The sequence below is a fragment of the Chrysemys picta genome, chromosome 6 (assembly GCF_011386835.1).
Source record: "Chrysemys picta bellii isolate R12L10 chromosome 6, ASM1138683v2, whole genome shotgun sequence".
NCBI lineage: Eukaryota > Metazoa > Chordata > Testudines > Emydidae > Chrysemys > Chrysemys picta.
Window position 1 is genome coordinate 97,150,299 of NC_088796.1, and position 25,641 is coordinate 97,175,939.

Below are 25,641 nucleotides of genomic sequence, written 5' to 3' on the forward strand. Positions count from 1 at the left end.
CTGCAACAATACTATTTTAATTATACACTTCCCAAAGCACGATGAACCTTTTAAGACTATTAAAGGTAATCTTTTTTCACAAAAATCATATCTATAAAGTGATTAAGCAGATTTCTTTCCAAGAAAAGTGCAAACTTTATTCCGTATTAACTTTATTATAGGCATGTAAAATGTATTGAACAATCAGAACAGGATAGGCACATCTCAGAGCCAAGCTCCACCTCACCCCCTTTTTGCTTCTAAAACAGTGTAAAACAAAATGCGTAATAATGCTAATTAAGATGAAACATGTCTCAGCTTGATGCATTGTCAATGAGTCTTACTCTGAGTGTTTGGTGGTGGGTTTTCTTTTCCCTCCACATTTACATTCCAAACTGAACAGAACATTTTTTAAACTAAATCTGTGCACTTATAATACACAACTCTGGGAAGCACTGAACCCTTTTCAAAAGGATAATGATAGTCTCACTTTCTAAACAAATTCTCCCTAAAGATTACAAAGAGAAACATTAGAGCTGAAATCAATCTTAGCAGCATGTATGGTGACGGTACCTTGTTTTTGCTAAAAGGCAGAGGCTGTGTTGGACTTTTGAAATCTATACTTTTATTAACAAGCACTACTCTCTAGCTTTTAGAGTTCTCTCTTATACAACAATGTGTACTTATTTAAAGGCTTCCATTCCTTTTAGCTCCCCCCATATGCAAATTAGCATACAGAGTTATGAGAAACTTTCTTCTGACAAATGCTAATTTATTCATTTTCTGCAGATGGTTGTAAGCAATGTGAATCACCTGTAATGTGAAATTGGCAAATTTATTGCATGCAATCTTATCTTTTTCTGTCCTTTTCTGCCTGTCTTTCGATTGTACACTATGGCTTTCTGTTTCAGCTAGTGGCAAATGATATTTTATCAACATTTTTCAAAACTCTATAATGTTAAAGCCATAGGGACCATACACAATCTTATAGGTATGCTACTAAATTATTCTTTAAGTATGACTCCTTATATATGGTCCTGGTCCTGCAGCTACTCCACATAAAGGAATACTGTTGACTTCAATGGGACTACATGACAGGGCTCTGTGTGTGTGGACTATAGATCATCTGTTTTTTCTGAATGTGTGAATACTGAATTAGAACTACTCCTAAATTAGTAAGAGTTGGACATTGTGCTGGGTGGTGGAAGGGAAGGGAGCTTGTACAAACAATGGTTTTGAAAATTCCCACCCCCCCTTTTTTTTTTTATTTCATTTGTTTCTAAACTCTTGTCCCAGGTTGAGAAATGGATTTTGCCTCCCTGCCCACTCACCCGGGTAGTCTGGTTACTACTATAGCTTTGTGTGAGTGAATTGAAAGTCACTCTGCCTTTTAAAAACTACAGCAATATACAGTTCTAAGTGATCACGAAGCATTTTAACTTTTTGGACTGTTCCACTCTGAGGAACACTTTTTTCTAGAACACTGAAGACATTTTTCTGAAAATCTTTAAGTGCATGTTAAATAGTAATCATCTGCTCAATGTATTTATTAAATAAGCAAACCAAAATCATTTTCCCAATACTTTAGATGCTAAAAATATCCTATTAATCTTGAATGCAAAGCTATCCTGCCAAATACTTCAAAAATAACTGATAAAAATTCTGAGTTGGTTTGAAATGGAACAATAACATTCATTGTGAAACTTTTTAAGCATACGGAGACAGCTTAAAAAGTTGGTTTGTAGTTATTTCAGAGAAAAGCATGAATGAATGTAACATGCATCATAGGATACAAAACTGCGTTGTAGTATGCACGTCTGGATAAATTCTGCGGTCAGTTACACCAGCATAAATTTGAAGTAACTCCATTAAAGTCAATGGAGTCCCTCCAACTTTCCACTGCTCTAAGTGAAAGCAGTATTTGGTCCATAATGGGCCTGATCCTCTAAAATGCCTTTGTGTGGGCATTTACACCTGTCTATAGTGGGTGAAGCTTTTTACATCCATTCTGAACTCACTTTCACAAGTGTAAATGACTACACAAAGTAGAAAGGCAGTGGACAGTTAGGCCCAGAGCTCTTGGCCTTTGGCTCAGATCCTAGACTACGGTCAGCAAAATTCAGGAGGAAGCTGGAGGGGCCATCAGTCCTGGTGGGGCCAGCCAAAGACAAGAAGGCCACTAGGCCAAACTCTGACAAAGTAGTGACACCTTAAGGCTGCTCTACTTCACAGTGGCTGCTAATAGCCCCCAATGTGCTGTCCCAGTAGCTGTACATTGCCAGGGCATAGAAACATCCTAGTTACAGTCTATGCTATGGGGACAAGAAGTGGGGTAGTGCAGGATCCACTATGTATGGCAGCTTGGGATACACTACCTCAGAATTCTCCCACACAGCGGAAACTCTCTAACTGCTATTTAAGCCAGGTTTTAGGCCAACTTATGTAGCCAGAGTAGCACAAGGCAGCAGAGTGCGGGATATTGCCCTCTAACTACTTTTACAGTGGTTTGTTAGGCTACCAGTTCTGTGAAAACAACATGATATATTATGTCATTAAGCCCACAAAGGTAAAGCCTTTTTTCTTTAAACATAAAGAACACCGATGCACATCTTAAAATATGAAAATACCATAAAAGGTTTTGGGGGAGCTTGAAGAGTATCTACAGTAATGAACTGCTAGCCTGTACTGAAACTGGGAGGGAAAACGAAAGGTGGAAATGATCTTCACTGAAGAATATTTTCCACTGGGGACTCCACTGGCATTCAGTTGTCTCATTTAATTATCACTTTCCTGATCCAACCATTATTCATGAGCTGCTTCTTGTTCTTAAAGAGCTTTGAGCTGTGCTTGCCAATATTATGGCATATTATGAAGCACAGTTATGCAGCAAGGGGGTTGGGGTGATAATGCATTGGTCTACACTGCTGGCATGTTTTCTATTTGAACTCCTCAGCTGCCAGCAGAATGCAGAGCTCTTTATTCAAAGCCAGAAAATCAAATGGGTTTTCAGCATTGTGCACTATTTGGCTAGCATCACATTCTTTTGCATTATTTAGGTAGAATATAGACCATTCAATTTGCATAGCACATAAGCAGTATGAATCATTTGCATGGGATTTACACTAGTTTCCATGTGATTGCATTCCCGTCTGTAACAATGGTGAAATAAATGCACAGAAAGGAAAGTTCCTAACAGACATAGGCAGCACCCGCTGGAATAGTTTTGAGATGAATATTAATTGGCATTGGTTTTATCCAGATGTGAAGCGGAAGTATATTCATCTTTTTCTTCATGCCCCCTCTGCCCAAATTAAGAGAGAGTTTTTTAGCGGAATTATACAATGCAAATTTACTAGGTCTGGATCTCTCTCTCTCTCTCTCTATGTCCGGAGTAATGATAGTCATTAATAGCTAAAGAAAAAAAATCTGTTCTCCTAAATACTCCTCTAACCATGTCACAGCTAATTTAAAGAAAAAATGTATAATTTCTGATCTAAACCATTGAATTTAGTTTATAATAGAAATAATCCTGAGGAAATTGGTCATTAATGAAGTTAACAACCGGTTTGTTAGAGTGTTATCTGCCCTTGGCTTCACCCCAGGCCATTAAGTCAAAAACCATCACTTGTTAATAATGACTGATGTTTTTTTTAAAAAAATACTGCTTAAATAGTGAACTGGGGCTGATAAGCATTTAGATAAACTTAAGAACACATTTAAGGGTTTTTTTTGTTTTTGTCAGCAAATAACATTAACACTCTTTAGAACTTTTTATCAGGCATGAAAAGTATAAGCAGAATATAACAGTGGGTCTGATTTTCCTCTCACCTCAGTTCTACATAAATGCAATCTCATAGAGAAGCAAAGCTAGTCCCAATTTACACTGGCATGAGAGGCAAATCAAGCCCAGTGTCTTTTATGCATTATAGATCAAATGTTCTTCTCACTCCAAATTATCATGAAGAAGGGCTCAACGTAAGCTCAAAAGCTTGACTCTCTCACCTACAGAAGTTGGTCCAATAAAAGATATTACCTCATCCGTCTTGTCTCTTTACTATTCTGGGACAAACATGGCTACAACAGCACTGCATCCAAATTATCCTGTAAGATTCCCAAAGTTCACTGAGTTGAATGGGGAAAAATGAGATACTTTAACACAGAGGACCAAAATTAGATATTTGGAAACCAGGTGTAATTCCCTAAAATTTGGTGGAGTTGTCAAGAGTGGCAAACAGGTCTGAATTTGGCCCTGAATAATACATTACCTGAATATTTATTATATGCAAAAGCTTACAGCAGTCACTCAAATCTTTCAGTGACTTTACTGGGAGCAGGAGCAAGGCCTACAGGTGTGATGAGATGATTGTGTTATGGGTGTGATCACTACTGTGCTATCCACAGGGCTGGAACCTGTATCTGGAGGTCCCTGGGTGACTGCAGCATTGGTGCTGCCACCCAATAGCTCTAGCAGAGCACTCACCAATGGTCTGTGAGCCTTGTAGCACCAATGATTGCCCTCTCACAGAGGTCCTGACTAGTGGAGCATACCTGTTCCCTGATTGGCCCAGGCATGCTATTAAGGGCCTAGGGAAAACACCTGCTGCCTATCTGTATGCTAAGGTAGATCCCTGATGTGTTGCTAAGACAGACCTTTCCTAGTTCCTGTTTTCTTGCCTTGGTCCTGCCCTGCACCAGGCCTTGTTCCAGGTAATTCAGTTCTGACCCTTGGCTCTGGGATCTGGCTTGTGACTCTGGTTCTGACCCTAACTTTCCTTTCCTCATGCCTGACTCCTGCTCTGACTGCCCATATGTTGATTCTTGACACAGGGTTTGCCCTAATTTGCTTTATCATATCTAAATATATAACACTAGTATAGAGCTATGGGCTGAGGATAGTATGCCAGATTCTAATATCCATTTTAATTTGATGAAACTATTGCAGAATTACCTCTGTGTAACTGAGAGCAGGGCTTGGCTCAGCCCCCTTAGTCAAAGTTGTAATTGCCTACTCTAGTGTGTGCCTTGAACAGATAGCAAACCAGTATTCCTAATTAGTTTTGCATCCCATCATCCCTTGCCTGGCCTGTCCCTGCCATGTCATCCTAAACCACAGGGTATGCATGACCAGAACAGAGCCCTTTCTGTCTGCAGCATGCAAAATATATGGAAGCCCCACTTAATGGCAGGTCTAAGGACTTGTGGAAGGATTCCATTCCTGCCAAACCTATCGTCCCCTGAGTAAGTGCTTGCAGGACTGAGTTTTGTGTTATGTAGTTTATCTGTTGCTTTTTATAATAAGATGTATATCGAGCTGTGACATCAAGATTTTTCTAGGTATTTTTCCACCTAATCTGTTGGAAGTGGATCCAGTTCTTACCTCCGGTGTTTGCTTTATGATTTTCTTTCTTTAACTGCCTATTAACTACTCAAATTCTGGGCCTGATCCCAGCTCACATGAGTGGCATGTATTTATGTGTGTAGTCCATTGGCTTCACCAGATGAATGAATAAGGATCATTCATGTGTGTAAGATTGTCAGGATCGAGACATCCCTTTTGTTCCTTGGAAAGATAGTGTGTATTTAGTGGAGTGATGTGCTATACAGTCTTTAGTAGCATGGTTCACCCCAATGTAATGGAGAGCCTGCAGGGGTATATAGCCAGTATATGGGCTTGTATGCTACACATCATCTTTACTGCCTGTGCAGTGGAGATAGGGGGTGTGGTTATTGAAAAGAGGGATCAGCTAGTCTACTCCTATACTACCCCATCCCAGGCTAGTTTTTCAGCCCTTGTGGCTTACAAGCTAGCATTATTTATATTGGTGCATAGCAAAAGAATTGTACGTAGCACCAATTTGATAAGGGTAATACAAGTGGGAGCTTTGCACACAACTCTGTTTTCTGTTCTGTGCATTTTGTTAGTGACTGGCCCTGTATTCCTGTTCTGAACAGGCCACTACCTCAAACAATTACCTTTCAGCCCCACCATCAAATAATTATTTACCAAAAGTAAACCCTGTTTCCAAAGCTACATCAGTAGAAAGCCTGGAAGATGTCAGCATAAAACTTTGACTTTCACAAGACACCAGGAATACTATCTTTTCCCTTTTAATTTAGGGCACAGTTGTTTGTCCTGTCTTACGACAGGAATTATATTCATAGCTTTGCAAATTCCCAAGAAATTGCTTTGGGAGCTACCAAATGTCTCAATCATTCACAAGATGTGTATTGCCTCCTATGTACTACTGTGCCTTTTATGTATCGTGTACCAGGTGTGTTTTCTTTACAGTTAGCACCAAAGGGGTTGATTATTTGGGGCTTGATCGTAACCCATGATCTGCGTGTGGTGGTTCACCTATCAAACCCCTTTTCTCCCTTTTAAAGAGCAATTTGGGGGAAAGTCTACAGAGTGTCCTCTCCACATAACCCTTTGGTATTTCCAAGGGAGGGATGATCTTGGAAACCATGCACGCTAAAACACAAGTTACATTGTCACAACATGTATTTATAAAACTACAGATTGTGTAGAGATTTAAAATAAAACTTATTAAACAGCTATTGATCTTAAAACAGGGCATATATTAGAAACAAAGTCTGTGCACAGGTGAGTGAGATAGGGCTATGCTGCTACAATAATCTATCAGAAGTCTAAGAAATGACACTCACTGGTAGGATCTTGGATTGCTGGTCACAACACTTGTGGTTATGTTTTTGATACTATAGACCTGCATAATCTTTGTGATAATATTCATGTTTTCCCAAACCTCTTTACTGTGTGACTGGTCCACAGTGATCAGGACACACAGGTGACTGACACATGGCAGGGAGGGGGGTTGCTATATGCCCACTCCCCACTCTCACTTACCAAGCATTTAACTGGATCCAGCAGGGTTACGGGACTTCCACAATATAACCAATAATATTGGGTAAGAACGTAAAAATGGTCACACTGGGTCAGACCAAAGGTCCATCTTGCCCAGTACCCTGTCTTCTGATAGTGGCCAATGCTAGCTGCCCCAGAGGGAATGAAAAGAACAGGTAATCATTAACTGATCCATCCCCTGTCGCCCATTCCTAGCTTCTGGCAAAGAGCCTCTGCCTATCTCTAGGATTTGATCCACCTCAAAATCCTTCCATCTCCAGCAAGATAGATGGTACCAAAAGGGGATCTTGGCCTGTGAAGACTTCCCCTATAGGCACAAGATCCACTAATGAAATAACAAGTCTCATTTACCTCTGGGAGCTGGCCCTTTTAGCCTTTATCAGCACTGGATGCCTACTGCATATTGCAACAAGCTAAACAATATTATCTTTCCTAATATTAAACTTTCAAGTTATATTCCTTTCAACCCACCTGTGTCTCCAAGGCAAAGCCACCAGACCTTCCCCAGTTTGGCCCAATGGGGAAAAATTCCTTTCTGATCCCAATTGATCAGACCCCCAGCTTACTCAAGAACACAGCTTCTACACTACAAGGAAGGGGCAGGAGCATGCAACAGCAAAAGGGGCAAGAGACCTCTGAAAACCCCAGGAGAAATGTAAATAGGGGTGTGGGTGGGGAAAATGAGAGCCAATCACCCTGCTTGCTCCCTAAAGCGCACCAAGGAGAGGTGGAGGAGGGGTCTGGGTCCTGATTCACCAACATGTGATCTCCCCTTCTTCCTCCCAGGTGCTGTATCTCCTAGCTCCTGGTCCAATCAACAACCTCTCTGCCATCTCCATGGCCAAAGAGAATCCTACCACAGCATAGAATTGCGTGTTAATTTTCAATTATAGGACAAGGAAAAAGAGAATGTACACATAGTGTCATGTCTTCTAGAGGCTGTGAGGAACAACTTGATACAGATGTCAACTGAATAATGCATGATTATCCCTGCCACTCCCTAAAATGATTCAGTGTCTGTATCTATAAAAAATAATGTGTCCCATTACACTGTATAGGATAACTTAAAAATAGTGGTCCTGGAGAGATACACAGGTTGTGTAGCAATGTTTCTAGCTCCTTGGTGAAAATTAAATTTCTCACTGGATCCCAGTCTTTTTCAATCCCTGTGTTTTTTGTATTTGTCCACCTTCCTACTTCTCCATCTTGCTATTTACTCCTTCCTAAACTGCTTCTTTAACTTTAATTACATGATAAAAGCATATGAATTACTTAAGTGCCACAAAACTATCATTTTTAGACAATCCACTGTTCAATTTTGTAAATGTGATTGAGTTGGCAATGTTTAAGTTGGTAAATTTTGGAAAAGATAATAGCTATATGAAGTTAATATTCAGTTTATTTTACTATGTTACAATCAGCTGTGTATATATTCCTTCTGTTTCTCCTTGCCTCTTTAAATCTGGGCTGTTATCACTGATTTCAGAGGGTGTGGGGGTTGGTTGGTGATGGGGACGGTTTTTGTTTTGTTTTTTAATATAAAAATGCTGTGCAGCAGAAAATGAAGGTTTTCCTGGTCTGCATCCCTGTTATTTCCAATTGTTTTACGCTATTCTTCTATTTTGTGTACTGATGTAAATTACTGCCATCTTCTCATATAACTCCCCTGGACCTTAAGGGTTTCATTTCTCTACAGGTTTGTAACCTCTGGTGCACACAAAGTTAATGAAGTTGGACCCAATCTTTCTCCTATTGATATAACTTATACCACCTTAACTTCAGTGGGATCAGGACCCTTAGAATGACAACAAAATCAGAGGCACAGACACTCACATCTTTGGATGCATTTCCTTCTATCACCGGCAGCCTCCTCTGTTTCTTTCACACAAAAGAGGCCCATAATTTTTTTGATGATACAGAGATTGACCTTCCATGTACAGTTCTATCCCATTGTAAACAGTCAAGGCACCTTCTTTGGGAATGCCTCATTTCTCAACAGCATCTAAATGTTGGCGTATATATTATAGAAAAGTGGCCAGAGCCTGGGACTGGCCATGCTGTAGTCAGTGAAGCTCAGAGGGGGTGGGGAGGAGAATGGTGTCAGGGGACTGTAAGACACTTTTATATTATCCAGATCTCAGGGTCACCAGGTGCCAGACCAATCCCTAGCACAAGTTAGAAATGCCTTATGGTTGCTCTGTTTTCCACTCAGCTCCCATTTGCCATTCTGAGACCCCGGTGGAGGTCACAACTCCCTGGCCAGATGACTGATATGTCCCCTAAACCAGAAGCTGCTACACTGCCCTTACGCCATCCATAGGAAAAATCCCCCAAAAGCTGGCTAAAAAGGCAGAAGATGCTGCTGGAGTAGCACAAAGCCACTTTAGCAGGGGCAAAAATACCGGCCCAAGAATTTTGATTTAGATCAGCATTTGTTAGTTTAAAATAAATCTTATGAGAACTTTCCTCTGTGGTATCCATCAAATATCATTTTTTCAGAATGTTTGTCTATTCTTCCATCTTGAAGCACAGAAGTAGAAGGTTCATGGACATGCTCAGATTCCTATTTATTTTATTAAAATGATTTAAGATTTAAAATTAAAGTTATTAGCCTATTTACTTTTTGCAAAAGTTAATATTTATAAATTGTTTGCACCTTACATTTAGAGGTTAGATATATGGAAATTGACAAGAATATTTTTTCATTGTCTCTAGTTGTGCTAATTCATGGTAGTCTTTGAACCCCTGGAATAAGATGTTTTTTGAAGTGGGGCATAGTTGAGGCTGACTTTTAGCCACAATCCTGGTATTCAGATTCTGATTCTTCTCCCATTGACATCAATGGAACAATTAGGCCAACACTGAGCACTTTTGAAAATCTTACCCTTAATATCTGGACAGCTTGCAGCACACTGTCTGCAGATATATGCACATGCTGTTGTTGCACCTTTTTTCTCTTGTATGTCATTTTATGGTAGATTACATAAAATTTTAAAAAATATGCTAAAAGAATGTTTAGGTTGCCAGGTTCTGTATTTAGAAGTTAGGAAATGCCAAAGCTGAAATTGCCTATATTCAACCTTAACTCCAGCTCCCTGAATATATGCATTATGATACAGTCCTTAACTAATGTTCAACCTGTGCACATTTATTTTTTATTTCATTTTGCTTTCTTAAGGATACAAAAAATAAATTCTGTTGAATGCTATCATGCATAAGAGATGCATTCAATAAGGCAAATGCACCTTCTATGATCACATGGATGTGGCAGAGTTCTATAAATACCTTCAAGCCTGAAGGAGAAAGTTTGAAAAAGTTATGAGCTACTAAAAAGCCCATTTAGAATAGAAACCCTTGGGCAACCTTAACTATAGCTGTTGCTATGAGCTACAGCTATAATTATGATGTGTTGAAATAGATGCAGTATACACTAGGGATGAGTCCAAAACACCCAGATCTGAATATCTCAAAGGGTACTAGAGAGGGGAAACATTAGAATTTGAACACGGTCCACATCCAAATTTTGCAGCAGATCTGCTTCTATACAGTTTTGAACTAAAGCCCCAGGTCCAAATTCCAGGGGCATTTTGTAACGTACAAAATCTGATCCTAAGCTTGCAGCTCAAGCATATCTCCATTTTGCACGTTCTTGCATTTTGCACGTACGTACTTACTATAAAATGTCAATTTATCAATCTAAAACAAAGCTGAACACCTGTCAGTTTGACATATCCTTTACTCTGGAAATTCCAGTCATCCCCTACAACCATCTTTGCCACATTCTGCTGGTTTACATCTCTTCTGCTTCTAACACCCTCCTTTTTAAATTGTAACTTATGTTGAAATGTATAAAAATATTTCTCCCCCCACCCCCAAACTTACTTCTTCAGGATAGTAGTTTCTAAGAAATAAGTGTTTCCGGATCCTATCCCAGAGAAAATTACTCCAATAGCAAAGGATTGATGACAGACCATGTTTTCTGAAAAACTACCCAATGCATCAAACTAAATTAAAAATGACGATAAGCTGGGGGAAAACAGCTGTATTAGGTTAGAAGTAGTTCAGCTACTTGAGCTGGTTGGAATTCTTCCCCCCTCCCCATAAAGTTTTGACTTTTTGTCAAAAAAATGAAAACCCAACAATTTTCAAACTGAAAAAAATCAGAAAATTCAGTTTTCAGAAAAAATATTAAGTTTTTAGGTTTTCTGTTTTCCAAAGAAAATTAAATATTTCCATAAAAATATTGTTAGTTGAAAACCCAATCCACCCCCAACCCCTACAAATGAAATTTTTTGACCAGGTGTAACAGCTACTCCCACTTTCAAATAAAATACAACAGTTTACCCCCTAAAGAATCATGTTGTTCCCACTGTACAATGCTGACTCCCTCAGTATCTGACATCCTGGACTGCAAATTCAGAACAGACTGGTTTGAAGCAGAGGTACATTGCTCTTTGTCCATTTTCTACTTCTAACTGGTATATTCTATTTTTCCTACCTGCTTCTTCCAACTATCATCTTCCTGTTTCCTTTACTACAGCCCATACTTTGCTTTTTCAAATGCTCAGCTCTGCCAAGAAAGGAACTTAATAGATTCCAAGGCCAGAAGGGACCATTGTGATGATATAAACTGACCTCCTGTATAGCACAGGCCATGGAATTTCCCCCAAAATAATTCCTAAAGCCCATCTCCAGTCTTGATCTGAAAATTGTCAGTAATGGAGAATCCACCACAATCCTCAGTAAATTGTTCCAATGGTTAATTGCCCTCATTTTGAAAACTGTATGCCTGTTTCCAGTGTGAATTTGTCTAGCTGCAGCTTCCAGAAATTGGATCATATTATACCTGCCTCTGCTAGAATGAAGAACCCGTTATTAAATATTTGTTCCCCATATAGATACGTATAGACTAACCAAGGCTTTCCTTAACCACCGCTCTGTAAAGCTACATAGATTGACCTCTTTGAAGTTGTCACTATAAGGCATGTTTTCTAATCATGTAGTCATTCCTGTGGCTCTCCAGTTTATCAATATCCTTCTTGAACTAGGTATAGTATTCCAACAGCAGTTGCACCAGTACCAAATACAGAGATAAATTAACCTCTCTACTCCTACTCAATATTCCCCTGTTTATGCATCCTAGCATTAGCTCTTTTGGCCACAGCGTCACATTGGGAGCTTGTATTCAGCTGATTATCCACCACAACCCTCAAATCTTTCTTAGTCACTGCTTCCCAGGATAGAGTCCCCCATAACGTAACTTGTGGCCTACATTCTTTGTTCCTAGATCTATATATCTACATTCATATTGTTTGCTTGCACCTACTTTACCAAGCAATCCAGATCATTCTGAATCAATGACCTGTCCTCTTCATTATTTACCACTCCCCCATTTTTTGTGTCATCTGCAAACTTTATCAGTGATTTCTCTCCCTCCCCCCACCCCCGAGGGTAAAACTGTTAAACAATGTACAGCCAAGAACTGGTCCCTGCAGGACCCTACTGGAAGCACACCTATTTGATGATGATTCCCTGTTTAAAGTTACATTTAAGACCTATTAGTTAGCCAGGTTTTAATCCATTTAATGCAGGGGTCTCAAACTCAAATGACCATGAGGGCCACATGAGGACTAGTGCATTGAACCGAGGGCCGCATCACTGACACCCCCTCTCGCTGCCTCTGGCCCCACCCCCACTCCACCCCTTCCATTAGGCCCTGACCCTTCCCCACCCCTTCCCTACCCCATTCCAATCCCTTCCCCGAAGCTCCCACCCCAACGCTGCCCCCAGGGGGTGCAGAAAGGGTGCAGGGTGCGGCGGGAGCTCAGGGCAGGGAGTTGAGAGGTTGGGGTGCAAGAGGATGAGGGGTGTAGCAGATGGCTCAGGGCAGGGAGTGCAGGAGGGGGATGGGATGCGGCAGGGGGCTCAGGGCAGGGAGTTGGGGTGCAGGATGTGGCAGGGGGCTCAGGGCAGGGAGTTGGGGTGCAGGAGGGGTTCAGGGTGCGAGCTCCAGCCCGGCGCCACTTACCTAGAGTAGCTCTGGGGTGGCAGCGGTGTGCACCGGGGCCAGGGCAGGCTCCCTGCATGCCTGCTCTGGCCCCCGGCCCTGCGCTGCTCCGTTCCAGGAAGCAGCTGGAACCGTGTCCCTGCAGCCCCTGGGGGAGGAAGGGGGGTCAGGGTTCCATGCGTGCGTTGCTCTTGCCACTCCTCTAGGTACCTCCCATGACGCTCCCATTGGCCGCGGTTCCCTGTTCCTGGCCAATAGGAGCTGCGGGGGACGGTGCCCCCCCCCCCCGGCCCGAAGGAGCGTGCTGCTAGCTGCTTCAGAAAGCGGTGTGGGGCTCGCAATGCCACAGGGGGCAATCCCACGGGTAGGCAGAAGGGCGGGAGGGGGCACGGGGAGCTTGGCGGGCCACACGCAAGAGTCCCGCGGGCCGCGTGTTTGAGACCCCTGATTTACTGTGTGCCATGTTAATTTTACATCATTCTAGTGTTTTTAATCAAAATGTTATGCAGTACCAGGTCAAATGCCTTACAGTAGTCTAAGTATATTGCATCAATGTTATTACTTTTATCAGTAAAACTTGTAATCTTATCTAAAAAGATATCAAGTTAGTTTGACAGGATCTATTTTCCATAAACCCATGCAGACTTGCATTAATTACATTACCCTCCTTTAAGTCTTCATTAATTGACTCCTGTATCAGCCACCATTTTCTTGTCCATGATCAATGTTAGACTGACAGGCCTATAATTACAATCCAGTTTATCTTTTAAATAATGGGCATAACATTAGCTTTCTTCTGGAACTTCCCTAGTACTCCAATGTGTATTGAAAAATCAACATTAATTGTCCAACAAACTCTTCAGCCAGCTCATCTAAAACTCTTGGCTGCAAGTTAACAGGTTGCAAATGTCTAAATTTCAGTAGTTTCTGTTTTAATATCCTCCAAATACTAAAGGAATGGAAAGAGTACATCATCTACTTTTTTCCCAAATACAGAACATGCATATTTTTGAATAGTCTTTTCTGCATTATCACTGATATGTCTACCATTTCCAATGGTCCATGCCATTGTCAAGATTCTTTTTGTACCTTATATATATATATATATAGGACAATAAGAAGGGTTTATATATATATATATATATATATATAACTCCTTAACTCTGCTGGCCATAGATTTCTTTTTGTATCCCTCTGCTTCTAATCAATTTCCTACAATTCCTAATTTATATTCATTACTATCAACTTCCCCTTTCATCTATCTGTTATATAACTTTTAACTTTTTTACAGCTGCCTTTACTTTCCCTCTAATCCAGGTAGACTTTTTTTAAACCAGCCCAGTCTTCTTTGTAAATTGTGGGATTATGGCTTTTTGGGAAGTAGTAAGGTGTTCTTAAATGATTCCCAATTATCATTCACATTTTTCTGATTAAATTCTTCCTCCTACCTGATTTGGGTCTTCACTGTTGTCAGCTTTGGGAAACTTGCCCTATTAAAATACCAAGTATATATATTTTACTGGTCTAGGCTTTATTCTGTTTGCACATTATAAATGTGATCAAGTCATGATACCTTGTACCTAAACTATCATTAATTTTTAGTTAGGACAAGGTCTAAAAAAGAATTATCCTATGTTGGCTGCAACATTGTGAATTAGGAAATGGTCATCTATAAAGTTCAGAATTTCCAAGGATACTTTTAGTACTGGCAGTATGAGACTCCAGCATATGTCATTCATATTGAAGTCCTCCATGATCACGCAGCTTTTTTCCCCCTACACATTACAGATAGGTGCATAAGAAGCCGGTCATCCTGTTCCCTAGTGTGATTTGGTAGTCTGTAGCACTCACCAACTAATACCCAATCTTCTGCTTTATCTATTAGGACATTGATCATAAGCATTAGAGATTATTTTCTTCAGAGTTATCAGTGACTCCAAAATAGGTAATGCCAGTTTGTAGACTGTAAATATGTCAGGAATACATCTTTGAGGCAACCTCTTAGCAACTTCTTTCTTCAGGCAAGGATTCTTTTACTGGATTCCTCTTCATTTTCCAAGCCTTTACATGTTCTAGCTTCTTCAGTAGGAGCACCAGATGACTTGAGCACTGGTACTTGCGTTGGTTTTATATGCCTTCCAGACTACTAGTTCTGCCCCATACTCTATTGTATTTTATTTCCATGGTGAATGCTGGTCTGACCAATAATTACCTTGAATTCAGCCTCTTCAGCTACTAGCCATCATAAGTAAACAAAGAAAGGAGAAAATGAAATCACCATGTTAAAGTGTTTTCCCACTTGATACCTGCTTTTGTTCAAAGATATATTGAAAGGACACTGCTATACAAAGGCCCACATACTGCAGTGACTGACACCTTATGAATGCATAAAACAGATCATAATATAATCTTTTCAGGGGAAAAAATGCCTTGAAAGCTGCCTAGCATTTCACATTTTTTGTAAACTATTTGCTTGAAGAAAAAAATGCAATTTTAAAACCTATTTCTTTCTTAATTATGAAAGATTTTTGACAGTGGGATTGGAGGCTTACATCAACCATCTGTTCTTAAATGAAGTGAAGTGTTGAAAAGAGTTGAGACCCACACAGTGTAGCTAGAGATCACTTTTCATTCCACCCCAAAAAACTGAATAAATCAGGTCTTTTTTTTCCTCTCTCTATCTCTCTCTCCCTTTTTAAAGAAAAACTCTGGTTATCTTGTCCTGCATAATATATTACATCCATAGTTTCAAAAAACTAAAGTAATATAATTAAAGGTTTTCAATTACTGAATATTTTTTCTAATTGAATAAGAAATTGTTGATACTTTTTAAATTGTTTCAATATATTAAAGATACAATTCCCAAATAAAATAATACATTACTGAAAGTCTGACATCTAACAAATGATACACAGGCTATGTTGGAGTTCAAATAAACATAATGTGTTCCCTGTATATGCCTTGCTATCATTTTTAAGACAGCAGATAATAAAGAAATGAGGAAGAATTGTATAATTCAGTGAGCGAACTACAACTAAGGAATGTGTGGGAGAAGTTCAGATTCTTGAACCTCTTGACAATTCCTATTTAAATTGCTTTAAGATGCAAAATTGGAAGAAAAAAAAAAGTCTCAAGTACCCCATGACTTATAAAGGGCATGGAATGTCTTGCATATCTGCTTGAGGCAGATGAGACTCAGAAATTATATTTCCCCAATCTTGCTGCTAGTGAAGCTAAGAAACAAATTTAGGGCTAGGGGATGAATCCTGCTCCCTGTGAATCCAACAGAAACTCGCCATTCATTTCTATGGAAGCAGTTTTGGGCCTGTAGGTGCAATTTGTTTGACTATTTTCTATTCAGTAATTTTTAATGAAGTAACTGAATTAGGCATAACTTGGTGCATCTTTAATGTGGTTATGATGAATATATTTTATATGATTAAAAATTATAAAACTGTGTGGCCTTAAATATTGTCTTAAAAGATTTGTCAGCTACAGAGCCTTAGGAAAGGCACTTATGTGAGTGACTGTTCTAAAAGGCATTTTCTTTGTTCAATCTGCAATCCAAATATATTAATAATGTAGTATTGTTTTTCTTAACTTATTTTTAAAACATGCTCATTAAAAGTTCTTGAGTAAAGTAAAGCTACTATATTATATTATGTATGCACGTGTGTGCATGACCAAATTTTGATCTGTTTTAAATTTTTAAACATTTAAAATCTGTAAACTGAGACATTCCATTCACTTTGGTTATAGAATAATCCCTTCTTACAAAGGCTGAAATATGGTCTTGTGGTTAAATGATGGGATTGGAACTCAAGTCTCTGTTCAATTCTTGGCTTTGTTACAAACTTAAAGTGTGACCTCGGACAAGTCATATGCCTCTTTCTTGTGCCTCTATTCCCCATTTAGAATAAGGGAATAATACTTTCCTACATTACGAGGTTGTGGTAAGGAGAAATTCTTGTCTGTGAGGTGCTCACTGAAGTCCATATGTATATATAGTAAGATGCAAATATATTTGGATTATCTGGAGCAGCTTCACAACAAGTAGCCCAATAATATTTGAGACCTTCCTCATAAGTTTAGAACACATGATAAAACCAACCACCCCAAGTTCCTCAACTCACATTCCGGGAGATAGAGATCAGTTTTGCACCATCTCCCAGAGTGTAACAGAAGTGAATTATATTAGATCAAGCTGAAGACGTAAGCTCCAGATGGGAGGATCCCTCCCAGAGAATGCCCTGCTATCAGCTCTGCTCACCTTTAAATTAGGAGACTAATATAGTATCTCTCCTATGATTGTAATTGCCATGGAATTGCACAAGGACTATAGTGTCCCTGGTTCTCAGTGCCCAAACCCTTTACAGCTTTGTAGATAAAAACAAGAGCTGATTGAAAATGTCATTTTGATAAAAAGGAAAGAAGGCTTTTCTATTTTTTCACTGTTTTCCAAAAATATCATCTTATATTCAAACCATAAAAAAGTCCAGTAGCCAGAGCAGTTGTTTAATACATTTTTCTATGCTTAGCAAATAGGCTGCTTCAATATTTACTGATTTATGTTCCTGAATGAACTGAAGGTGTAGTCTAACTACATCACTTTATAATCGTCTAACATCAATCACAAAAGCATGGACAATAGCAAGGTTCAGAACCTGAAAACAAGAGTCACAACCTTCCTGCCAAACGTATTAAAAAAACAGTCTTAGTAACTGCTGCTTCCTGGACAGCCAGGATAATTCTACCTCCTGCGTGATAAAATTCAACAACACATGTTGGATATGTTGGGTGTGCTCCCTCAAGCAAGGGCTGCATATAATCTCTACCCACTCTTCCAGTTGCTTTCTTCAACCTACAAGCATTTATCCCAGTGCCCTCTGTGTTGAGTCTTCATTCAAGCTCCAATCTCATTCAGATATCAGGTAAATCACTCAACTTTATTAGAAAGATGGAGATATAGCCGATACTGGAAGTGCTATAACTCATGTTTTCTCTCTACCCTCCTAATAGACTCTCATACATGTTTAAGAGAAGGGTTGAAACTAGAACCTTGTGGAATCCCACATAAAAGACTCCTTGGGTAGGCAAAGATCTAGCAATACATTCTAAAATCTCCACTAAATAGGAGTCAACACCCCCCAATCCTGCTAACAAGTTTATGGTTAACTTTTATTACACTTGTAATCCCACTGAAATCAATAGAACTACCTATGCTAGTAAAGTTAAGCATTTCATAGGATTAGGACCCAAGACATCACCATAAATCCCTGCTGAGGATTGCAGATGCATCACTGAAAGCTCATGGTGAATAGGCCATTGATAAATCTAAGGAAATTAGCATGGACAGGTGATCTTCATCCTTCAGTTGATCTCCATCTTCAGCTAACACAAGTATGGCTTATTTATAATACACTGACTTGAAACAAGACTGAATGAGGTCAAAGAAATCTGAAGTCTTTGGATAGTGCTAAGGAAGCCTCACCATAGCCTTCTGAGACAACATTCCCAAAACCAACAGGTTCATAATTCATGTGTGCATATTTTAAATGATTCCTTAAAGAAAGCTGTCACCCTGTCCTCCAGACAGAAAACTGTACCACTTTTCACCAAGTGTGGAAATGCCACTTACCACTTGGTCTACGTTGATCATAAGGCCAGCAGAGATCACTGATCATCTAGTCTGCCCTCTAGCATAGTTCAGGCCATAGCATTTCACCTGGTAATTCCTGCCATAAAGGAAGAATTTATTCTTCCCTAACAGGTAAGTGACTGCATCAAGCCTAATCAAGTGTGTACTTTAAACTAGAGCATAACTCTTAGAAAAACATCCAATCATTATCAAAACTGATAACGAATTTGTCACCTGCCTGTGGGGGCTGTATAGAAAACTTGCATATAGCCATCCCTCAGGGGGTGAACACCCTGTCAGTCTAAATACTGGCTTTTCACATTGAGGGACTTATTCCTGTGAACTGGTCAGGTCCCTGAACTCCCCTTTAAATGAGTGCGATTGAGGCTCAGATCTTCACATCAGAGAGGCCATGGTTTGTCTAAGGATGTTACAAAAATTACATGGGCCAAAATCCTGCAGTCATTTGTTTCTCAAGTAACGCTTCAGTTGACGTCAGAACGGATGCAGGATCTGGCTGTATCAGAATATATTTATTATATATACTCATTGCTGCATAACTGCCAACTATTCCTATACTGGTAAAACAAACTTTTTTTGACACTCATATTCCCTTCTCTGAGAGAACCTCTGGCCACAAAACTTTTGTACTGTTTTCAGAAGAGAGAAATCAGGAACTATAGTCTCATTCCCAAATAAAATACATATCTGAGGAGGGTTCCTCTGCCTGCCTCCCTCACCACCATACCCCTTCAGAAAAAAAAATCACATGCTGGGCTTCACATTTCCCTGTTTTGTTACCTCTCCTCAAACTCCAATGCACTGCAGGCAGCTCACTTTGTACCATCATTTTTCCTGAGACTGAAACCAGAATGATAAAAAAGCAGTTGGCATCAAAACAGAGAAAAGCTCCCACAAGTAGTAAACGTTGAGGAAACTGTTAACAGAGAATATTTCCAGAGCGATCTTCATTGCTTCTTCAATCTGGCAGTTGTGGGGCTATTTACAAACATAAACAGCCCATTCCTTCTGGGCCAGGGTGCAGTGCTGGATTGAGGAGGGACAGGGAGACTATCTGGTGATGATTAAAAACCACACACAGTTATATTTGATACATTAGTAAACGTGGGAGTGAATAACCCAGGGCAGAAAGGAGCTGTGACAGCCACCCAGGGAGCAGCAAACTGGCCGTGGTGCTCTTGTTTTGTGCATGTGTTTTCCTCTTCCCGCCGCCCCCCTTTCTGTGGCAATAGCTCTCTGTGCGCCCCTCTGTCTGTCTCTCTCCGGATGGGTCTCCCCCTCAGTGGTCCCAGCCGGGCTCCCAACTCGGGAGGCTTTTGATTGGCGGCGGTGCTGACAGCAGGAGGAGCTTCGGGTAGCCGGTGCAGCCAGCTCTCTGCTATAAGCCTCTTTGCAGCTTTCTCTCTCAATCTCTCTCTGCGCGTCCCTGTAACCGAGCAGTGAAAATTCACATTGGGGATCTGCTAACAGGCACAGATGTCATGTGAAAACGCACATGCTCTGCCATTCACACAGCCCTCCTTTCTTTCTTTTTTTCCCCCGTTCCCTTTTTTAAAAAAAATAGAAACTCCTTTCGCCCCCCCGTCCCCGTAACTAACAAACCAACAACCACCATCGCTCCTGCTCCTGCTCCTCCTCAGTCCAAGTAATCACAAAAGAAATCTTTTGGAGCTGCTAGTGGTATTTCAGAGCAAATACGGGGAGGGGAGGCGGAAAAAGAAACACGCACAATTCAGACAAGCCAGACAGACATTCCTTTTACGTCTATATACACATTATACTTTCAAAAAATAAGAATAACAACCTTGGAGGAATGATTTTCCCAGCAGAGCAGATCTACTCCGGCTGCAGCCTTCGTTCTTGCTGAGAGGGGATTTTTGTGATACAAGGTCCAAGCTGTTAGCTTCATGACTGCGCTGAGCAGGGAATCGCCAACACCATGCGAGGTAAGGGAAGAATTAGGGGAATAAGGAGGTGGGGGAGTATATTATTTGGGGGGAGGGGTTGATTTCACAGAGCCAAGGTTTTTCTTATGTTCCTTTTTTTTGGGGGGGGGAGTTTGCTGCTTATGTTGCATAAAGTTTTTCAGTGATGTCTAATGTATTGTTTGTGCTATTGATTTTTCTTTCGTTTATTTATTTATTATGGCGGTGGGTCGACTTATTTAGATTTGTACGGGGGAACTAAAACAAGCCCAAAGTAAACAAACAATTTCGAAATGTTGGTATAGTTCACTCGGGCATCTGTTACATGTACTTCTTCTATCTGATGATTAGCAGGAGCGTAATTAAAAGAAGGAATGCAAGAGCATTTCAGTATACGGGAGGTTTCAACTGGGAGTTAGGACTCAGAAGACTTAAGTCTCCTTAGTATGTCCCAGCTTCCATTAATAGGAAGAGATGAGGAAACAGTCCCCTGATAGCTGTTCGGAAATGTTTAGAAATGTCTTATTTTGGTGTGCGTTGGGCAATCGTGTAGGTTCCCTCTCAGGGCGCACGCAGGTGGGTTGGGTTTGGGGTTGGAGTTTGGTTTTATTTTAGGGGGGGGGCATTTAGACGCTTTCTTCCCTGGTGTGTTGATGTGCCGCGAAGGGGAAAGGACACCGGCTGTGAGGAAGGGGGTAGTGGCTGCTAAACTTCTGGTGGGAACTTCCAGGCTCGCTTTGTTTTATTACACTCCCCCGCGCCAGCCCTGCTCAGTGTCAGCTGCCGTCACTTAGGGTCGACTGATTAAGAGAGGGTCTGGGGATGGGGGTGCAGGTCACCGGCTTCCTGAGAGTGGTTGAGGGGCTGGGCTGTCTGGAAGCACCTGCTTGGCTGCAGAGATGGGCTCTCTCCGTTGGGGGCTTTTCCAGGGCTGGCTAGGTTTCAGCTCGCCAGTGCTAGGAGTCAAGCAGCCCCTTTCCTGTGTCTCCCTCCTTCCCCTGGACTTTCAGCTGACTCATTCTTCCATGGGAGAGTAGCTCCTTGCATTTTAATAGAGTCTTTGGCCTGTCTCAAAGCAAAGATTCCCCCACTTCCCTCCCCTCTCTCAGCCCTTCACAAACAGCCAGAGACTCTAGTAATAACACATCATAAAGTGGCCCTCAGCCCTCCTCCCACCCCACCCAAACACCCCCGCAAGCCCTCCTCAGTATCCTCCAGCCCGCAGGTTACTGAGAGGAGTGAAGACCCGACCATTTACACGGGGGTGAGGGCAGACGGGGCGTTCCGGGTGTAGGAAGCAGCGTCCCTTGCGCATCCCAGCCAGGCTGTGGGTGGCCCTGGAATCCCAGCCTAGCTGTGATCAGTAGGAGGCGCTGTGGATGCCTCTGCCCCACGTGCTCGCTGGGCCGGGAGAAGATGCTCTGTGCTGTCCTGTCCTGCCAGGGCAGGGGTAGTGGTCTGTGCTCGCAGGCCCCGTGATCCCTGGAGTCCCGCTGCCCGCCCCCGGCGCTTCCACAAAGAAGGACGAGCTGCTGCTCGTAAGGGCATCGTGCCAGGGGCGAGTGGAAGCGGCGGGGGCTGGGGGGCAAGGTGACTGACAGCGGCTTTGCTGCAGGACGGGGTGCTGGAAGTGGGTGGGGGGTGCCGCTCCCTGGCGCCGCCCGCGTGCTGTGCTCTTTGAGGCAGGGGGACTCCAGGGAGTAGCTGCTCTTTTTGCGCGGGTTGGCGGTGGGTCGGGCAGAGCAGGCGTTTCGGGGGGGGGCGCGTGTGCCTGGCGACGTGCTGTGCGCTCTGATTGGTGTGGCGGGCAGGAGAAGCCAGGGGCGTGTGTGTGTGTGTGGTGGTGGTTGTGTTTCCCTGTTGGCATCTGCGTTTGTCATGTGCTCCACTGACCCACTTCTCCCCGGCCCGGAAGCCAAGTACAGGGACCAGGGCAGGACCCCAGTACCTGGCAGATTACTCAGTGAAAGCTCCGCTCTCCGCCTCCTCCTTGTCTCTTTTCGTCACAACTCGTGCTCCCTCGCCCTCTCCTCGAGGCTCTAGCAGCCCCTCTTCCTCCTGGCTGCAGAGATCAGACGGTGCATCCCTCCGGAACCACCCGTTCCCTGCCGTTCTGATACTGGGTCAACAGCAGAGGGTTTACGGCCGAAACTAAGTGTGTATGTGGCGGGGGAAGGAGATCAGTGTATCCCTTCTGAATATTGATAGGAACCCGAACCAGCACTGTGTGCAAATTTCTCTCTAATCCGGCCCTGAAATTTGATGAGTGGAAACAGAGAGACGCCATCGCACCCTTACAAAACTTTTATATTAATTTTTCCAAATGCATTATGCTGGATTTTTGGAAACTAACTCATTTCCCTGGTGGTTAGCAAAGCCGTTAGATCGGGCATCCCTCTTATTTAGAGGAGAAGTGACTGTAATAGGCACCGGGAAAAGCAAGGCGCTAGCTGACCACATAGGCTGGCAAGAATTTGCTTAACACAATTTAGCTTTAAAAACCCCACCTCGAGTCAGTGAAAGCTCTGTTATGCCCCGTCTTTTTTACATTTCATCTTTTAAAATGTGTTTCTTCTATGTCAATCTAGCAGATCATTTGCTAGTTACTGTGTATTTCATGTTCGGAATGTAGCATCGTTTCTTGTTTAGGGTTTACATTTTATTTTGATTAAGGATGTAGGAGATGGCGGAGGGTGTATGTGGTGGGAATAAGCTCTTCAGTGACTCTCTACATTAGTAAACAGTCTGGGAAAACAATCTCCTCTCCCCATCTCTCCCCCCACCAGCTTCCTCTGTTGTAACTGAACAGCGGCTCATCAGGGTCCTTAAGAGGTTGTAACATGAATGAGAGAGTTGCCTCCAGTGTTTCTTCCACATGCTGTATGGTAAATAATGTAAAAACAAAATCCTTTGCAGTGTTGTTGTAGCTGTGCTGTTCCCAGGATATGAGAGAGACGAGGTAGGTGAGGGTAATACCTTTTATTGGACCAATTTCTGTTGGTGGAAGGTTTAAACTTCCCAGCTAAAGTACGCTTCCATCACCAGAAGTTAGTCCAATAAAAGACATTACCATACCCACCTTGTCTCTAAACAAAAATCCTATCATTGCCTAAAAGAAATCAATTTATTTGGTAGAACAAAGGAATGTGCAGTCTCTATCCCTTGTACTTTTCCCAGGAGATCGGTGACCCCTAATGTTAGAGGTATCAGACTGAGTGAGTGGTTCATGGGAATGGAGAAGTGGTGCAGACGTGTCAGCAAACTTTGCAATGCCTGTAGCAGCATTTCCCACTGGTCTGCAGCAGGATAGCCGCGTTTCCCCCATCAAATTCTGTCAGCTTGACAGAGGATTGCCAAACCAATCCTCTTCCCACTAAAGGGAATAAGATAGAGTCCTAATGTGTGTATTTTAAATAAATTTTATTCAATACTTTAAAATACGATGGTAGAGCACCAAACCCGCCCCCACAATCTATTGTTACGCGAAAGAACGTTACCCAAAGAGTGTTTTCAATCGAATATATATAAGGGCGAAAAGAGATGTAATCTAGTGTGGATTTAAGGTATTTGTTTAGCTCAGTTGTTCGTTAACAATATCAGTCCCATTCCATGTTCAGTTTTGTTAATAAATGTTTATTTAATGAATAGATTACTGACTTTAGGAAATTAAAATAATATTGCAGGACTGTAAAGCATGCGTTTGCAGCTTCTTGTGAAGGACATATTCTTTTATTTAAGATGAATTTATTTTGGTTCACTGTTATTTTTTTTAGACGAGAGAGCACCGTCTTTAACACAAGATCGTCAAACTTTCCCTGGCGATTTGCGGTCCTACAGCATTCCCTTTAGAGTATTAAGTCTGCGATGCATGCATGCTTTTCTAAAATTTCCCAGACTAAACATTTTCACCGAATGCCCCAAACTTGCAGCACCAATTTGGAACAGCACCTCCATATTTGCAGAATTATAGTCTGGGAGTCTCAGTCAGTCCATATCCATAAAAGTACATCCGTGTTAAAGTCACACTTAAGCAGTTATGTAACTACCTTACAGACATTGGTAATCTGATACAGAAAATTATTTCTTCGAGTGCTTACAATTTTAGTTTAAGTCATTTTAAGAATACTCAATAACGCTGATTTATTGCTGAAGAATATTATGGAACAGAAGCTGAAATGTAAACATCTTTGTACTTTAGTCACTGTAGTTGTCATCTTTAGTCCATCTCTCTCTTTTTAAATATAAATCTCAGTCAGTATAGAATACCTAGTTTGGGAATTTATAAGGGGAAAAGGCTGAAAACTGCTAGATGAATAATGGTGATGTTACCTTTATAAGGATGTACAATATATAGGAGTAAGAATCACGTGAGACATTTGAACTGAAGAAGCGTTGATTTTTAGATCAGAGGTAAGAACACATTATATTTTTCTTAGTAAAAGAGGCTTTATGTGCACTATTATAAAAGCAAAGTGGTGTTTGGATTAAAAAAGAAACCAACAAAAACACTTGGTTTGTTTTCTGGATATTTTAAATTTGATTTATAATATAATTAGGCAAATTATGAACATTAGTGCATTTTGGTCTTGTATTCTAGCACAACTGAGACTCAGTATAGAGAACTAACAACTGGCTAAAAGCCATGCCAAGTCACAGCTAATTTTACCTCAAGTACTTACAAACACCAAGATTATGATCACAGTTAGTCATTTTGTGAAAATTACATTTAAACAGTGTTGCAAAGCACAACATTTGTTAATAAGTAATATTTAAATTCTCAATTGGTATCTCAGCAAAAAGTTAAATCTAGTATATTTCAAAGAAAAAACCCTCAAAACTCTAGAGGTTAGGTACTTTTCCAGGTTTTGTTGTATGATTTACTTTTTTTATTAGTTTCAGGACTGGGCTGTGAAATACTACATTACTTTATACAGTTATTCTATTTTCACAGTTTCACTGAAATATTCATAAGCAATTAGGAAGGTGTGAATTAAACAAATCCAATCTTCAGTGTTATTGAGGGAGTTTATTAATTAGCATGTAAAAAGTGTCTGGACAACTGAAAAGCATCAATTTCCTTAAATTTAATAGATGGATGCAGGTAATTTTATAATTGTATTAAGGTAAAGAAAATAATTTTCTTTAATTACCCCAAATCATGTATCTCTGGAATATGATCAAAATTAAT

General features: G+C 41.0%; 1 protein-coding gene across 3 annotated transcripts in view; it reads left to right on the forward strand.

Annotated features, from left to right (window-relative positions):
- The first annotated feature begins 4,593 nt into the window (after positions 1-4,593).
- The window catches only part of RORB (RAR related orphan receptor B), a 219,009-nt gene continuing 197,961 nt past the window's right edge, over positions 4,594-25,641 (forward strand). Inside the window, exons 1-2 of one of the 3 annotated variants that reach the window (XM_065549410.1) lie at positions 4,594-4,686; positions 20,358-20,474. In XM_065549410.1, the coding sequence (XP_065405482.1) occupies positions 20,468-20,474 (7 nt within the window). In that variant the 5' untranslated portion in view covers positions 4,594-4,686; positions 20,358-20,467. Of the gene's footprint in view, positions 4,687-20,354; positions 20,475-25,641 lie in introns of those variants that run through there. The other 2 variants (XM_065549409.1, XM_065549411.1) reach the window with 2 other exon arrangements.